Source organism: Alligator sinensis, unplaced genomic scaffold (genome assembly GCF_000455745.1).
Source record: "Alligator sinensis unplaced genomic scaffold, ASM45574v1 scaffold76_1, whole genome shotgun sequence".
Classification (NCBI taxonomy): Eukaryota; Metazoa; Chordata; order Crocodylia; family Alligatoridae; genus Alligator; species Alligator sinensis.
Genome location: NW_005841865.1, coordinates 2,551,324 through 2,566,726, shown reverse-complemented (window position 1 = coordinate 2,566,726; position 15,403 = coordinate 2,551,324). Strand labels below are relative to the sequence as shown.

The window sequence follows — 15,403 nt, the reverse complement described above, 5'->3', positions numbered from 1 at the left end:
CAGCAGGAAAGACTGAACATGAACTTCCTTTTTTTCTGATAAGCAAGTCAAATATCTTTATGCCCTTCTCTGTCATCATTGTGTCAAAGAGAAGGAAATGTATTTTATTTTGCACACAGAAGTCAAAGCCATTCTCAAGACCAGAAGTGCCCCAACTTGGCAACGCCAGCAGGTGCCATGGAAAAGCAGGGAGACGTATGCAGCAGTCAACTGGGAATGAGTTACTTACGCGATCACAGGCATGTAATGAGCAAACTTTGCTAGAAACTGGGTGAGAGTGAGTGGCTCGTTGTAACTTATGTGCTGCAGCAGGCCACTAACAGTGTTGGCAGGTAGCTGAATTCCTCTTTTCCTAAGGAAAAAAAATATGACACATTTCACTGGCAAGAGATGGGGTCCTGCTTGTATATTTTACATCAGAGAAGTGTCCTGGGGCAGTCTGTTTCTTCAGAGAACAGTTACAACACAAGCTGCCTTGCAAATGTGGCACCAAACTTCACCACAAATTCTATTAAAAAGCACAGGCAGCTACAGATGCAAAAACAAAGCCAAAGCTATCCATAAGGAATTCAGCTAAAAGAGCTTTTAAAAAAAAAAGTTTGTCTTTTTTTTAAAAAAGTGAATGTATTGTTTTTTATTTGAAGATACTTTGACAACTCCTGGAACTAGAAAGCCAAAAGACTTCCAAAAAGCCATTTTCATACAGACTCCAAAGCTTCCCGTCGTTCAGAGAAATTGCCAGACACTGGAGAACTTATCTGAACAGAGGCATGGGATGGGACCTTCTGAGTTTTGCCAGTTCAATAAGCTAACTGTGGTAACACAAATTACATTGTTCTTTTCCTCAATAAACTTGCACACATCATTCTGTGGTGTAGGAAATCTATATTACATCCAAACTACAAAAGCAAGAGACAATTATCACAGCTTAAGTCTATGGCACTCAGCATGAGTCATTCATTCCTGGCATGTATTGGGTTTTTCATGTTGTCCTTTCCATCCCAATGACACACAGCTTATCCATTAAAAAAAATAACCTCCAAACGTACCTCCATGCCAGTTCCTGTATATGAAATGTTGTTCTTCAGCAAATCTGTCCTATCCTCATCCAAATCAGCTCTGATAGCTAACCTGTCTATAGTACAATTAATTACAGGGGATTGGATATAACATCATTTGGGACTGTCTGTACATCTATGGATACTGACTCAGATGCAGGATACCGTATGGAAGACAATTCGGGCCACATAAAAAGACCAAGCCTGGCAGAATTCAAGCTTGTGCTTCAAGGGAATCCAAGGAATGCAAATCTTATCTAGATGGATGCTCTAAGCCGGGATGTTACAGGACCCAGACTCCCCTTGTCCCCTGCAACCCCACATGCCAGATCCAGCAGCCCAGAACACGCGCCACATGCAGCGCCTGTCCTGGGACCCTCACTGCATGTGGTGCCTGCCTCAAACCAGCTGGAGCGGGTGCTGCATGTATAACCTAACTCAGGTTTGCTTCCCAAGCAAAGCCCACCAGATCCTTCTTTCTTAAGCCATTAATGAAGCAACATCACTGAATAATCTTCTTGGCAGTGGGTCACAACAGCACTCATTTGGTTTGAGATACAGTTAGCTGTGTTAGTTTGAAGTCAAGTAGAAGACGAGATAGATTACTTCAGGGCAAGGGCAAACAGACAAACTACACTGGTTGATAAGGCGGAAAGCCCTTGCTGAAGACACAAATCCTAGCATTAAGAGCATGGCAAGTGAGGGAGGCCTGTCCAAGCCCAGTACTTTCTGCAGACTGTACTACTTCAGCAGTCAGCTACAAGGGACAGCCAAAGTTGCTTATTTGCACTTATTAACGTGATAATGCTGAGGCGTTTCATGGGTGTATTTAAAAAAAACGCAACTTGGAACTCAGTATTTCAAAGATCCATTGGGAAAATCTGATAGCAAGATCTGGGTGTCTCCACCACAGAATATTAATTGTGTTGCCCGTGGCTGTTTGGGCTTCCCAGCCAGAGAGCCAATGAATGACAGGTGTATTCTGGCACTGTTCGCTCACTACAGTTGTCACCAGTCCAGTCCAGGTTCAATACCAAGCTATTAGACAATGTTCACTTCTGTGCACTTTGTTCTGATTTGCATGTCCAGAAGGACCGTGCTAGTAAAGGCCAAGTTTTTAGGTTGCGGATTTCAATCAGATGCATCTCTGACCAGAACATATGGAGAGACTTTGTCTGAGAAGGGGGCTGGGGAGGGATAGAAACTGTTTACACAGAAACAGCAGGTGGGGCTAGACAGTGATCTATGGCACACTTTAGATTGCAAGTGCTCTTAAAAAAAAGCACCCTTATCTTTATTGGCTAGATGGAATCTTGCTAGTAGAAATCATGTTTAACACAGTGTTAAATCACTGCATATGCAGAGCCAGGTTCTGGGATTTCTCTCCTTCCGATCAGGGGTTTATGCTCTTCAGTCTGATTTAAAAACCCAGGTGCCCAGCTGAATAGTCATCAGCAAATCATTCGTTGCAACCAACTCACTTGCCAAAGTACAAGATGGTTTCTGGTTTAATGGCTCCATCCAGGTGGACATGAAGTTCTACCTATAATTAAAAAAAAAAAGAAAAAAGAGAATCTGCAATGAATAGTGGCACATTTCTATACCAGCCAAAGAAGCCTACAGATTTGAAGATGGTGGTAATACAGCCAAAAAGCTATTTGGAAAGGGGGAGGGGGGAGAAAAGTAACATGTGCACAATACACAAAAATAAGACACTAACCAAGTTGTGGTTAGTTTCTGAATGTCTGAAAATTACTGAAAGAGATTCACTGTTCTTCTTGCAGGTCCAACTTTTAGCATGTTTTTAAAGAGCACGTTCTGTTTCCAGGAACCTGAACATTTCATGGGAAAACAATCTGGTCCCACACTTGGCAAAATTGGTCCCACACTTTGGCAAAACTAAAATCTCTTTGCTTCTAACCTGTTTGCTCTTGAATGAATCCTACCTCCTGTCTGCTGAAGGTGCGACTACAGACCTTCATCTGTCAAAAGCTACTTCCTTTATTATTTACTTAAATTACCAAAGCCCCTGCCACAGCCCACTCCCCACTCTGGTAGGTGCTGTGCAAAACAAAGAACAAATAGATGTTTCCTGTCCCAAAGAGTTCATAAACTTTCATGATAAAGTACTGTAGCTGTGGCCCATTAAGAAAGAGGCAGCAATACAAATTGCCTTTTATCATCCTTTGCTTGCCAAGTACTCTCAGGGATAAATAGTTTCCATCAATGCAGAATACTGCCAAAAAGGAGGGGGGGGGGCAAGGGAAACCCCTCCAAATAACAATTTATATTTCCAATTGTTCAGGAGGAAGGTGATGAAAGCAATTTTAAAATCACAGAATTAGGACCAGAAATATAACCATTGCTTTTAATGCAAAATAAGCACTTTTTTCCATGCAAGTACACTTGTTCGGAGATCAGTAGGCAAGCAGGAGAACAAGTCATTCATAAGGGAAAACTGGAACAAGATTGAAGCCTTTGCTGATTACTAAGAAGGAAGAGTATAAAATATTGTAATTACATTCAGATTTGTGTCTTCTCCAAATGTTACACCATTCTTTGACTGTTCACAAGATAATACATACCAGTCCTTGGAGCCAAATATATATACATTCTCCCTACACACACCAGACAGGATATTTCAGATATATTCTGAAAAATATTTACCAGAACTGAGAAACTGGAAAGCCAAAGGCATTGAACTGGAAACTGGAAAGCCAAAGGCATTGAAAATAAGCTCATTTTTAATTAAGATGTTGCTACATTCAGAGACTAACGAAAGCTACACTCTCATTTTCCTGGTATGCCCTCTGAGGAGGACTGCACATAAATCTCATCAATCTAAGGGAGATTGAGGCTGCAGGGCACAAGTCTAAAACCCTTGACTTGTTTTTAAATTACTCAGCCCCAATGAACTGTACTTTTAAAACCAAAATGGATAACAGGCATCTAGTCTGGCAGTTAGTGAGAACTCCAAAATAGGTCTAGCTACTATTTTCTGATTCTTCGGAAATGTTGAAACACATTTCTACAGTAAAGCAAACAGAGAGAGTGCCATACAAGAAAAGACTAAGAGACCCAGCTACAAAAAGGGATTGGACAAATTTATGGAGGACTGGTCCATGACAGTCTATTAACCACTGCACCTGGGGATGTGACCTCAGGCTCCAGACATCCCTCCACCTATAACTGCTGGTAATTTGAATGGTCTGACATGGGATGCATCATTCTACATACACTTTATTTATCACACACTTCTGCTAAGGCACCAACTACTTGCCAGCACTGGAGAAAGGATACTGGGCTAGATGGACCATTGGTCTGACCCAGGATGGCAGTTCTTATGTTCTTCTGACCTGGACTATAGAGAAGTTCAGAGACAATGATGGTATTAGAGAAAACATATAAAATAATGAATATGATGAAGGCCATTTCAAAAATGGGGCAAAGGGGACAATCAATGAAAAAAGGGGGCAACAATTTTAATACTAAGAGAGCATTTTTTTTAACAGGATATGAAATTAGCCTGCAGATACTGAAGATGAGAACTCAGTAGGAGACAGAAGATAGTTATGTGGCTATTGGTAGTTATGTGGATACTGGATACAGCCACAGCTAATTAGCCGTTCTAGTCCCGCTGCATTTATTTCTATGTATTTCTGGATTCAGGGTACAGATCAGCCAGTAACTGACAGCGGTTAGAAAGGAATTTCCTATGCAGACAGGTCACTCCTTCTTTGCCCACTTTAGGGTTTCTTGCAACTTCCTCAGGAAAAGCTGTTTTCAGTCTATGTCAGAAATTCAGGAAATGCTGTTATTTGGGTAAAATGTTTTCTGCAGTTTGCTTAAAGTTCAGGCCTTGCCTGACCCCTTTCAGGAGTTCCAAATTCATGAGCCTGAATCGAGGAAAAATCCTCCTCCTGCACACCGAGCCCTGCCTTTTCATGTCCTTGTGACAAGCAAAATTCACAGATTAGCTGAAATCTAACAGGGCTGCACTGTGAGCACTTCTGCAATGACCTTGAACTTATGATCTCTAGGCTGCCAACCATGCACCTTAGTACCTGCACATGCCCCCGCCCCCATGCACAAGTGTGATCGGAGGCTAACACTGACACTGGAACATGGCTGTTGACACTGATCACTGTCACAGATCCGGGCTATTTGCACACAGCACTTGGAGAAAGACAAAAGCCTGAGATTTTTGAGCCAAACACAGCAGCAAAAGGGGGATGATGGAGTCCTGGTTGCCCTGAGCTGCTGAACAAAAGATAGCTCCATCCCAACCAATTGTAGCTTTTAGCTATAGTCATCAAGGCTAGGTGTGATGGATGCATGTATCACCCTAGCTAAGAGCAGAGCATTATGCTTCATGGTTCTGTATACATATTATAACAGGTAAGGGAACTGCTCATATCTAGCACTGGTTTTCAGACTACACCAAATGCTCTTCTCTCTGCAAATCCCTGAACAGGACTGGATGTAGCTGAAACAGCCCCTCTTCCCTGCAACCATGGACTTCCAATGACAGCTTGGCTTCACTGGAGCAAAGAAAATGCTAGTCAGAATGGAGGAGATTCCTCATTAGTAGAGCCAAAATTTTCACAGATGCTTGAGCAAAGTTACAGGAATCACCGCTGGGCGAAATAAAGAAACCGCTAACATGGAAAGCTTCAGATCTTCTTGCAAACCCCATCTCTCTATTGAAGCATGGGTTAGGTGATGGCTTGAAAGCTCTGACACTCATCCTTGTTTTACTTAACCTAGGAAAACCCAGCTCATCCTTTGCCACCAGGTTCCGGGCAGGTATCACTGACTTTTTATTTCTGGAAAACAGATTGGGAAGGGGGTCATAATATCAGAACCTAGGAAGCCAGTGTCAAAATCAGATCATTCACAGGCATAAATCCTGCCCAGGAGTTATGTGATTCTGATAATTAGGGCTATGCAACCAGAGCAATATAGAACGAGATGTTGGGAGGCAAGGTGTAAAGCACAGAAGATAGACGGCAACAAGAGCACACGGATAGCAGCAAGACAAGAAAAGGGTAGTATCAAGCAGCATTCTTTAGCAAAAAAAAAAAAGCACAGGCTTCTGTCCTCTGTGTCTTGCAATATGTTGCCCCTACAGTCACAGCAGTGACTCCAGATGAACCCAAAACCTAGTGTTAGAGTAGCAGTTTGATAGCAGTCTAACTGCAGAGCGCAGAGCAAAGCACAGGCTTCCTCCTGCCACAGCTAGAGTGCTACCTGTATCCAAGTAACCTCTGGTATGGCTATGCCACACTACGCTATGACTGCAGAGGAGACAAACCCTTAATTGCTCCTACTTCCTTATAGGAGCAAAACAAGGATAATTCAGCTGGAGGCAGGAGTGGTGAGCAGCTTGCAAGAAAAATGACTAATTGTGAGCAGACCCCCAAAGCTGCAAGAAGTAACCCAAAAAAGATCCTGGTCTCTCCAAGGTGGAGAGCTCAATTAGCATGGGGTATGCAGGGAACACGACATTCTTGTAGATAAATGAATCTTCCAGATAACTAAGGTTAAAGAGCTTTCACTGAACTGCATATCCACAAGGAGAAGCCTGAGTAAGCAAAACATGCCCAGAACCAAGGTAAAATACAGATTCTTAGCCAAGGTGGGAGAGATAAGAAACCTCTGCTTTCAAGCACATTGCCCTGCCATGATTGGCGACAGCAAGAGCCCTCTCTCTTCAGCAAAGAAGTGCATTTTGGACTAAGTTACAATGCAGACCAACTCATTCCTGATCACAAACAGCTTTAGGATTTGCCTGTTGCAGAATTTTTCATTGAGAGATGCTCTCTGTGTAACCTTTCAGAAATGCATGTCATTGCCAAATATGCTGAGTCTCCCTTGGCTACATATTAGAAATCGCTGGAGCTGTGGTATGGGCTAGTGGCAAGATACATCTGCACTGGCAAAGGACACTGGAAGGGATGACTGTACTTTCTGCTTTAAAAGCTAACTTCACATTGGGTCAAATCAGATTAAGATGCCTCACAGCTCCCTTTATCAATTAACTTTCAGGATTATTTGACAAACTCCATCCCTGGTATTTTATGAGAGTTGTATCTGGAGTTGCTTGGGAATTTTCCAACAAAAATTAAATGAGAGTAGTCCAAGTATACGCCTTAAACTTTGGCTACTCTTGGAGGCTGACACTTTCTTCGCTTTCACACAAAATAAAAAGGAAAAAAAAAAATCCAAAAAGCTCTCAGTTTGCCCCAACACAGGAGAAAGTATTCAAATCTTGAACACTTTTACAGGACAGGAAAACTTTTTTCCACCCTGCTGCTATTGTGACTTGCAAGAAACTCTTAAAGCTATCTTTGAAGAGGCAGATGACACGTGAATTATCTTCCCCCTGCGTATCAGACAACTTGGCTTCATACTTTATTTGAACCATAGCTGACAGTAAGCTAATTGATCTCCAGTTGGTTTGACCATCTCACTGAATACAATATTTAAACCTGGCTAAAGAGGAAAGTCTAAAACCAGAGTAGGGGTGGTGCTGCAAGAGAGGTAATCTCTTATCATGCATATATCCAGTAAACTGATTCTCAATAAAGTTATTGGTAGAACTGGATGGGGAGGCAGGGGAGGCAGGGAGGTTTGGCTAGATATTTTTTCCTCCCCAAGAGCAATAACCAAAACATTTAGCGCAATAGATTATGGTTAGAAAAAAAAAAACGGAAAAAAATTCTAGAAAGGAAGCTGCTGAAACAAACCCTGTGACAAAAAACACTCCACAATTTAATTTTTTTTTTTTTTAATATGTTGGGAGAAAGCTCTGAACAAAGCAAAATACTTCACAGGTAGTAATAAAAGAAAAAACATTTTGGGTTGTTGTTTTGTCTGGCACCACTTGAGTCACATTATAGATAGACTATATATCCATTTTAAGGGTCCAGTTTTCTTTTACACTTCCAGTTATGGAAAATTCCATGGAAATTAATCCCAATTTGTAAAACTATGTAATTCCATTGACCTCAGTGCTGTTACTCTTAATTTATACCAGCATCAAGTAACAGACACTAGCAACCTTTTCACCTAGGAATTTGGAAACGTCAGTGTCTTTCACTTACATCAGTCAATAATTAATTGGATAAAAATTCCAGAATCCAAACAATTCTGATTGGCATTAATAAATTCCACCCTTTTTTATCAGTTCAGGTAGGTGTTAATGGATAATCCAGCCAACAGTTATTAAATAATTAAGGTAGTTTTTATTTATCAGTGACTTTGCTCCAAAGTGTTTATCAGTGCAGGAATATATAGCAGTTTAGAAAATACCAGTATCAATATTGATGCAAACAATAGCTGGAAAAGGCAGTAATTACTTCCTGCAATTACTGAATTGCTCACTTGCTGAATAGCTTGATAAACCTGAAGCAGAAAATGTTAGGTCAAACTTCAGCACAGGACAGAGGGATAACCTTTGCCAAAAGAAGCAGCTGCAAACAAAGGCAGACTTAGTCAGCCGTTGTTACCAGAGGTTATGCAAGATGATGTCTACCCATTGGCACCAGAGTTGGCACAGTCAACCCTGACTTTCAATGAAAGGGACAGGCATGACCGAAGAAAACGTGCTTCTCTTCCGTTTCTTCCTGAATCAAAACCACATGATTCTCCAAACTAGAAATGCCTGCAGAGGCAGACTGATGCATGGGTGAATTTATCACACACATTTCAGTGTGCACTATCTATATCTATAGATATATTTAGGTCAAAACCAATGGAAAAACTGCACAGATAGCTCAGATTAATTTAGTGAATTAGGTGCGACTCAGATTTCTGTCTCACCAAAAAGATTCTGCAGTTCATAAAAAGTATTTAAAATCCGATGCTGTTGTCTTGTTATACACCACTTTTCCCAGCATCTTTCTTCTTTATAGTGATTACTTAACACTTATATTGCACTTGATAGTTGTAAAGCTTGTTATGATTACGAAGGACTCATTTATGCCATGATGGCCCAGCGCTGAGTAAATGTGACAGAGGCGTACCATCACAGAGACAGCTTCAGAAGGCCCTGCAATGCATAAGGCTAATCCCCTCTCAGAGCTCCACGGAGCTGACACCACATCTTCCTTTAAGTGTGTGTGTTTGGGGAGAGACTCAGGGACACGCACAAAAACAGGAGTCCTTGTGTTTGAAGGACCACAGAGACTGTGCTTGCGAATACCTTTGCCTTTGGGAACTTGGAGGAGCGGGCAAACTGAGCCTAAATCTTCACTAAATTAATCTGAGTTATCTGTATTCAAGTTAACACTTCTCATTTAACTAAAGTGTGCACAGCCACACCACAAAGCACTCGACTAGCACCGGAGCAGCCGTTTCCCCACTGCATTACTAAGCCTCTGACCTCTGATGGCCAGCTAGCTTGACTTTTGTTGCTGTGCCGGCAGGGACTGGGTTAGAGGCTCTCTTGTTGAGCGAACGCTGCAGTGAAAATAAGCCCAGTGTTGACACAGCCCTTTTAAATTAATATTCAAAACCCCAATGTGAGGTAAAGCTTTGTAAATCCTATTTTCCAAGAGGGGACAATTAGGAGGCAGAGTGAAGTGTTTTGTCAAGAGTCTTTGGATTTAAAATGTGATCTCCTGATGCTTTGGCACATGTTCAGTCCTCTAGACTGTGTCATTCCCTTCTTATGTGTTTCAAGTAAACTGCCTAATGATCCATGACCCTAAAGCTCCACTCTGAGGCCAAAATCATGGTCTGAAAAGTCAATCAAACTTAGATGTGGCGTGATAGCATCTTCCTCCAATTCTTATTTCCAGGAAAACAACAATTTATCCCTCTGCCAAAAGGCTTTCAGACAATTAAATTCTGGGAGGTCACCAAAATCTTTCTATGCTAGAAAACACGTTCAGCTTGCTGATTCTTAGACAGTCAACCAGTGCATTAAACTATCAGTTTGTCCTGGGTGAGCAATTCTGCTATTTAGGCCACCATATCTTGTTTCACTTTATGTATGGAAGCTCACTTAAAATGTTTTAAAATTAAGATAACTGTTAATTAATATGGAAATGGCACGTTCATGGCATCCAGATTTACGCACTAAGCTCTCCTAACCATTAAAAAGGGCCACTGTCAGAGCTGGGAGTGGGTTGCTACTCTAACCATGAGCTGTGCAGGATATATCAGTGCCAACTCTACCTCACTCCAAGTGATGCCACTTATCTGAAATGAAAGTCTCCCCATACTTTGCAGAAAACGGTTTGCTCCTGTAAAGCATCAACATTAGAATTAAGAGATCTTTACAGTAAGGTTCAAGATCTTTACAGTACGGTTCGAGAAAATGCTGCAGCTGCTGTTACAAAAGGCTTAGGGCGACTTACAAATGAGAATGAAACGACATATATAAGGCATGAGAAACAAAGCAAGTAAATACCAACAGAATATTAAACTACATAGCAATGCCTGCTAAATAAGATCCCAGCCTGACGAATGCCTGCCCAAATAGGAAGGTCTTACAGTATTTTCAGATAATGTCCAGGATGAGGGCCTGGCAGGCCGCAAGAAGAGAGCCCAGAGTTGAGGAGCAACTACAGAGAATGCCCTCCTATGTCGTTTTGCCAAGTGTATTTGGTGCACGGATGCCCTTTCCCATCCTTCCTCCTGTTACTTTTTGCTGTGTATCTTATTTTGTCCCTGGCACACGCACTGAACCTTGGAGGGTTCAGAGCAACACCTGCCCCACATATAAAATGTATCCTGAATTTATTTTGGGTATGATGACCCAAGCGCAATGCTGCAAGGTCTGTTGGGACACAGCATGCATGTGCAAAAGTGCCTATCTGGTACTGCTGTTCTTCTGAATGGGCAGAGAAGTGAAAAGTGTTGAGATTCCTGTTCAAAGGGCTCTCTGCTCATCTGATACAGGCACATGCAGTCAGCTAGAAACTAGCTTTATCTATTTGAAGGGAACTCCTAAAACAAAGACTTTTTCAGGGCACCAGAGCTCCGATTGAAAGGGTTGACAATAGCGGCCAAAGTTTTGCTACAGAGACAGTGGGCTACAAATTTTATTTTTCTATTATAGGGAAATCTGTGCTCCTGCAGGTAATGTCTACAGGGGTAGTCAGACCATGGCTCCCAGGAAGTTTAAATGTGGCTTCTGAAGGAAGAGAGGCAGTTGATTAAAAACATTATTTTTCTCTCTCTCTTCTTTTATTATTCTGTTTTTTATTCTCTTCAGTTCTTGATTATTTATTCTAAAAGTCATTATCTGAGCTGGAGTGCTGTGCTCAGATCGCTGAGACTGGGGCACACATCTCAGAAGTGGAGTCCTGTGGCTCACAGCTGTGTCAAGAGTTTTGTTTGAAGCTAGATGGTTAGGAAACTTGGCTACCCCTTGTCTATTCTGTGACTGCCTTTGGCAGACGGACCTGAGCTAACTTTAAATTAGCTAGATGGGGTACTGCCAGCAATATATCCCCTGCAGCATGGAGCTCAGCACAGGTAAGCCTCCCCAGTATTTACCCAGCTTCTCAGACAGGTTTTGCAGTCCACGCTGTGATCCATGCTGCTGCAGCTACTCAGCTGGCAGCATCGAGCTACCTTGTTTAAAAGCAGCCCAGATATGTTTAAGCTACAGTCACTGCAGTGAAGACATGCTCAATCACAATTTCAGGACATTGCCATATATCCTGAAGCTTTGTTGCCAAAGGACAGGATCAATAGTGTCAAATGCTTGCAGGACACTCCAGTGGAAGATGTACAGATTAGGGACAGGAGGAGATCATGCATTAAAGCAACTACAACTGGACCATGCCTTAGCCAGCAGATCAACAGCAAGGGATCTTGGATAATGGTAGCTCATGGGCAGCAAAAGCGTTTTCTTGTTTGTTCCACAATTTCTTTAGCATTGGTGTGTTGCAGGGGTATCAGGCATTCGGCCTACAGAGACCTTGAGAGGCCAGGAATTTGGGGGCAGGACCCACCACCAAATTCCAGGGTACATAGCATCACTGAAGTCGTATTTTAGTGGTATTGGGGTAACAAAAGGATGTGGTAACTCCCACGATTCCCTGGTGCCACTTGTCTCACTAGCAAAGGTAGGTTTGGATCTGGCTCGGAAGGAGCTCCACAGGCCAGATCCAGCCTGGGAAACCAAATATGACTGACACCCCAGGTCTATTACAAACTTTAACATGGCTTATTGTTCCTAGCAGACTCAGTGACTGTACTCTTCGAAAGTGCAGGAAGAACAGGGCTCAGTCACACACTGGCAGCATCTGGGAAAAAAAAGAAAAAAACCCCCCAAAATCTGTAAGGTACAATTTCAGTCCCTTTACAGAAAAGGAGCACTCACCTTCCAAATTCTAACACTGTATCACTTTTACTGTCTTGGGCTGTTCCACTGGTTTGGTAGAACAGTGACAGTGGGAAGCACTGACATTAGTTTTTGAACAAATGAACTATAAAGTCACATTTCTGAGGCAATTTCACTTCTTGGTGGTCATTTCAAAGTTTGGGTGTTCATTTTCTGTTTTAATTTCTGACATACAGGTTAGAGACGCTACCTGAAAAATACAGTGTCTTGCATGCATCTTCCCTGCCTGTCTCTCCTCTCCCATCTTCCTTTTAGTTAAGAAAAAACACCCAGAGACTAAGGGTGCCTACAGACATTCAGGGCCCTGCTCTAACTCATGGCACTTTACATAAAGTACCACGAATTAAAGCATGCCCCTACTCCCAACCCAACGGATGTTGCGTGCTCTCACCACGTATAGACCTTTCAGAACAAGGACTGAAGTGCTTCAAAGCTGGAGGCTGCTGTGTCTAACTCCCAGAGTGGAAGCCAGAATGGTGAGCTCCACGGTGCATGGGAGACTCAGTGCTTCAGAACAGGGCCCAACAACTGGTATACAGAGCAGCAAGCTGCTTAAAGTTAGCATGCCAGCTCTAGGGGCTACTCAGCAAGCCAAATGGGAAAACACCCTTCAGGCACCTTGCTGAAGGCTGCAGATAGGTACCTTTATCTGCTCAGGTTCCACAAACCAGAACCCTCCCCTAAAGAAGGGTTTCTTTCAAATAAGTGAGTACAGCCACCGTTTCCTTTTTAAGTGCAGCTGAACAAAGAAGTGCTACTGGTGTCATCATGGGTCCACCTTTTATATAGTAACATAATGGTTAAGCTGGTCCAGGAAGTGGGAGACCCAGGTTAAAAACCTTCGTCTGCCAAGGAAGTTCAGAGGGGAGATTCAAGCCCACATCTCCTGCTCCCAGCAGAGTGCCCAAACAAGATTAGACTATTCTAGGAAAGGCCAACACTTTCCATCCCTTCTGTGGGAGCTGCGTTCCTGTGCAGAAAGCATACAGTTCATTGAGCCAGACAGTGATTGAGAGCATGAGAAAGCACGACTCTACAGCCAGGGTGGCCAATGCACAGCATGTGGGTCACAAGAAGCAGCTGCATGTGGCAGGTGAGCTCCCTTGCACCCCAGGGTGCAAACTCTATCAAGGACATCTCTGAGGAGCAGGGATCAGAGGGGCATTCAGGGAGGGTTGCAGTTCAACTTGTGGCATGCTTGCCAAAAAGAGTGGCTGTCAATTGCTCAGTTATGGGTTGCAGTACTTACACCAGGATAGTTTTTGCATTTACACTGAATGCTTGTTGGATAAAATACATAAAAGTCCTGGACAGAGGCGCCAGAACCTAGACAAGAGGCTTTCTGCAGGGATTCTTCCAGGAAAGAAAAATTGACAGGTAAAGAATGGTACAATGAGATCCAAACAGAAGCATGTATTTCTATTCTTCATTTTCTCCTCCTTTATGTGATGTCAGAGTATAAACAGGCAAACATCTTTATAAATAACATGCGAAACATGATCATGTTTCAGATGTATTTCAAGTAATTACCAGGGTAACATTTTACAGCTGTGGTCTGGAGATGCTTGTGGTAGAAACAATATTATCTCTAGCAAAGAACTGAACTGAACTAAACATTTACAATTCTGACCAAAAAAAGCCACCGCTGCCAGATCAGCACTGCATATCCTCAAATCCTCTCTGGACACAAGGTTACTAGCACGTGGCCACATCTCATCTCCTAGGAGGTTCTCTAACACCTGTAAAGCCAGAGCAGCAGATAATAAGCAGCAGAGGGTGTGCATGGGTGTCCGTGTGTATAGTGACCCATAGTTGTGATTAAACAAGATACTGCAAGCTCAGCTTAGAATACACGTTTGTTCCCGAACTGCTTAATGTCAGAGGTATATTGCACATTACACAACAGATGCATTTATCTACTTTCAATAAAACCAAGCCACCTCTTTGCTCTATGTTCATCTAGCACAGAATACAAATTATTCTTCCAATGTGCTGTGAGCAGAGCTTTCCTGAATAGTCTTTGTTTTAAATGCTTGGTGTGGTGAGGAACTGGATGACTCAGGGAATTGACAATGTACACAGCATTCCACCTATAGGTCAATGCTCTGATGCAATTCAAATTGATAGCGACTGAAAGTTGTTATCTAATGGCTTTTTGGCAGTCTCCAAGTGGTAGGTATCTTCCCAACAATGCCACTAGTGTCCCACTAACACCGTCTGTGTTTAACATCACCAGGGAGGACCACATGCATCAGGGAGGCTGAGGGGAGAGGGCAGGAGTGGCTCTAGGAGGGCTGCACTTGCATCCCACTTTGATTCCTGCTCCACCCAAAATTTAAAACCAACTGCTTGGCACTGACAGCAGTATATCAAATCGGGCAGTGCCTTCACGGCTCATTATCATCTACCTGATCCTTTCTAGACTCCTCAGTCCACAGGTGCTAATGGCCCTCTCTCCTTTGTAATGCAATGGTCTCGATGTCCCACCCATCAAGCTGGCCTTACCTGCTGCAACTTCTGCTGGCCGCTCCTGATAACGAAGCTCCTATTTCATAGCCCTGCAGGTGGTTTTGAACTTATTCCAATCAAGTTACATTTGTTTTCACTTCTATCTTAAACTCAATAATCCAGTCCAAGCCCTTAGCTATCAGTCTAGTTTCTAGTTTGCTTTTAACTGAGAAAACAGAGGTGCTGTTTTAGAAGGGACGATGCACCTCGCCCTCTGCACCCCGTTCTCCAACTGTCTAGCTCCCCCTTTGGAGAGGGATCTTGCAAGCAAACTAAACTCGCCCGGGCGACACCTCTGCCTGCAGCCCCGGGGCTCTCAACCTTTTGTGGCCCGCAACCCCCCTCCCCAGCTCAAGTGCCCCAGCAGGGAGGAGCCCTCGGCCGGCTCTGCCCCGGGGGCATCCCGCAGCGACCCCGCCCGGCTGGCGGGCCGGAGGAGCCGAGCGGACCCTCCTCCCCGCCGCGCCTGCACTTG

The 15,403-nt window shown here is 43.2% G+C and overlaps 1 protein-coding gene across 1 annotated transcript in view; it reads right to left on the bottom strand.

Moving 5' to 3' along the window:
- ADA (adenosine deaminase) overlaps positions 1 to 14,967 on the bottom strand; it is a gene marked incomplete at its 5' end in the record, with an annotated part of 38,704 nt that extends 23,737 nt beyond the window's left edge. The window contains 3 exons of the mRNA XM_025191950.1: positions 230 to 352; positions 2,540 to 2,601; positions 14,926 to 14,967. Coding sequence (XP_025047735.1) covers positions 230 to 352; positions 2,540 to 2,601; positions 14,926 to 14,967 — 227 coding nt within the window. The remainder of the gene's footprint in view (positions 1 to 229; positions 353 to 2,539; positions 2,602 to 14,925) is intronic.
- Positions 14,968 to 15,403: the final 436 nt, after the last annotated feature.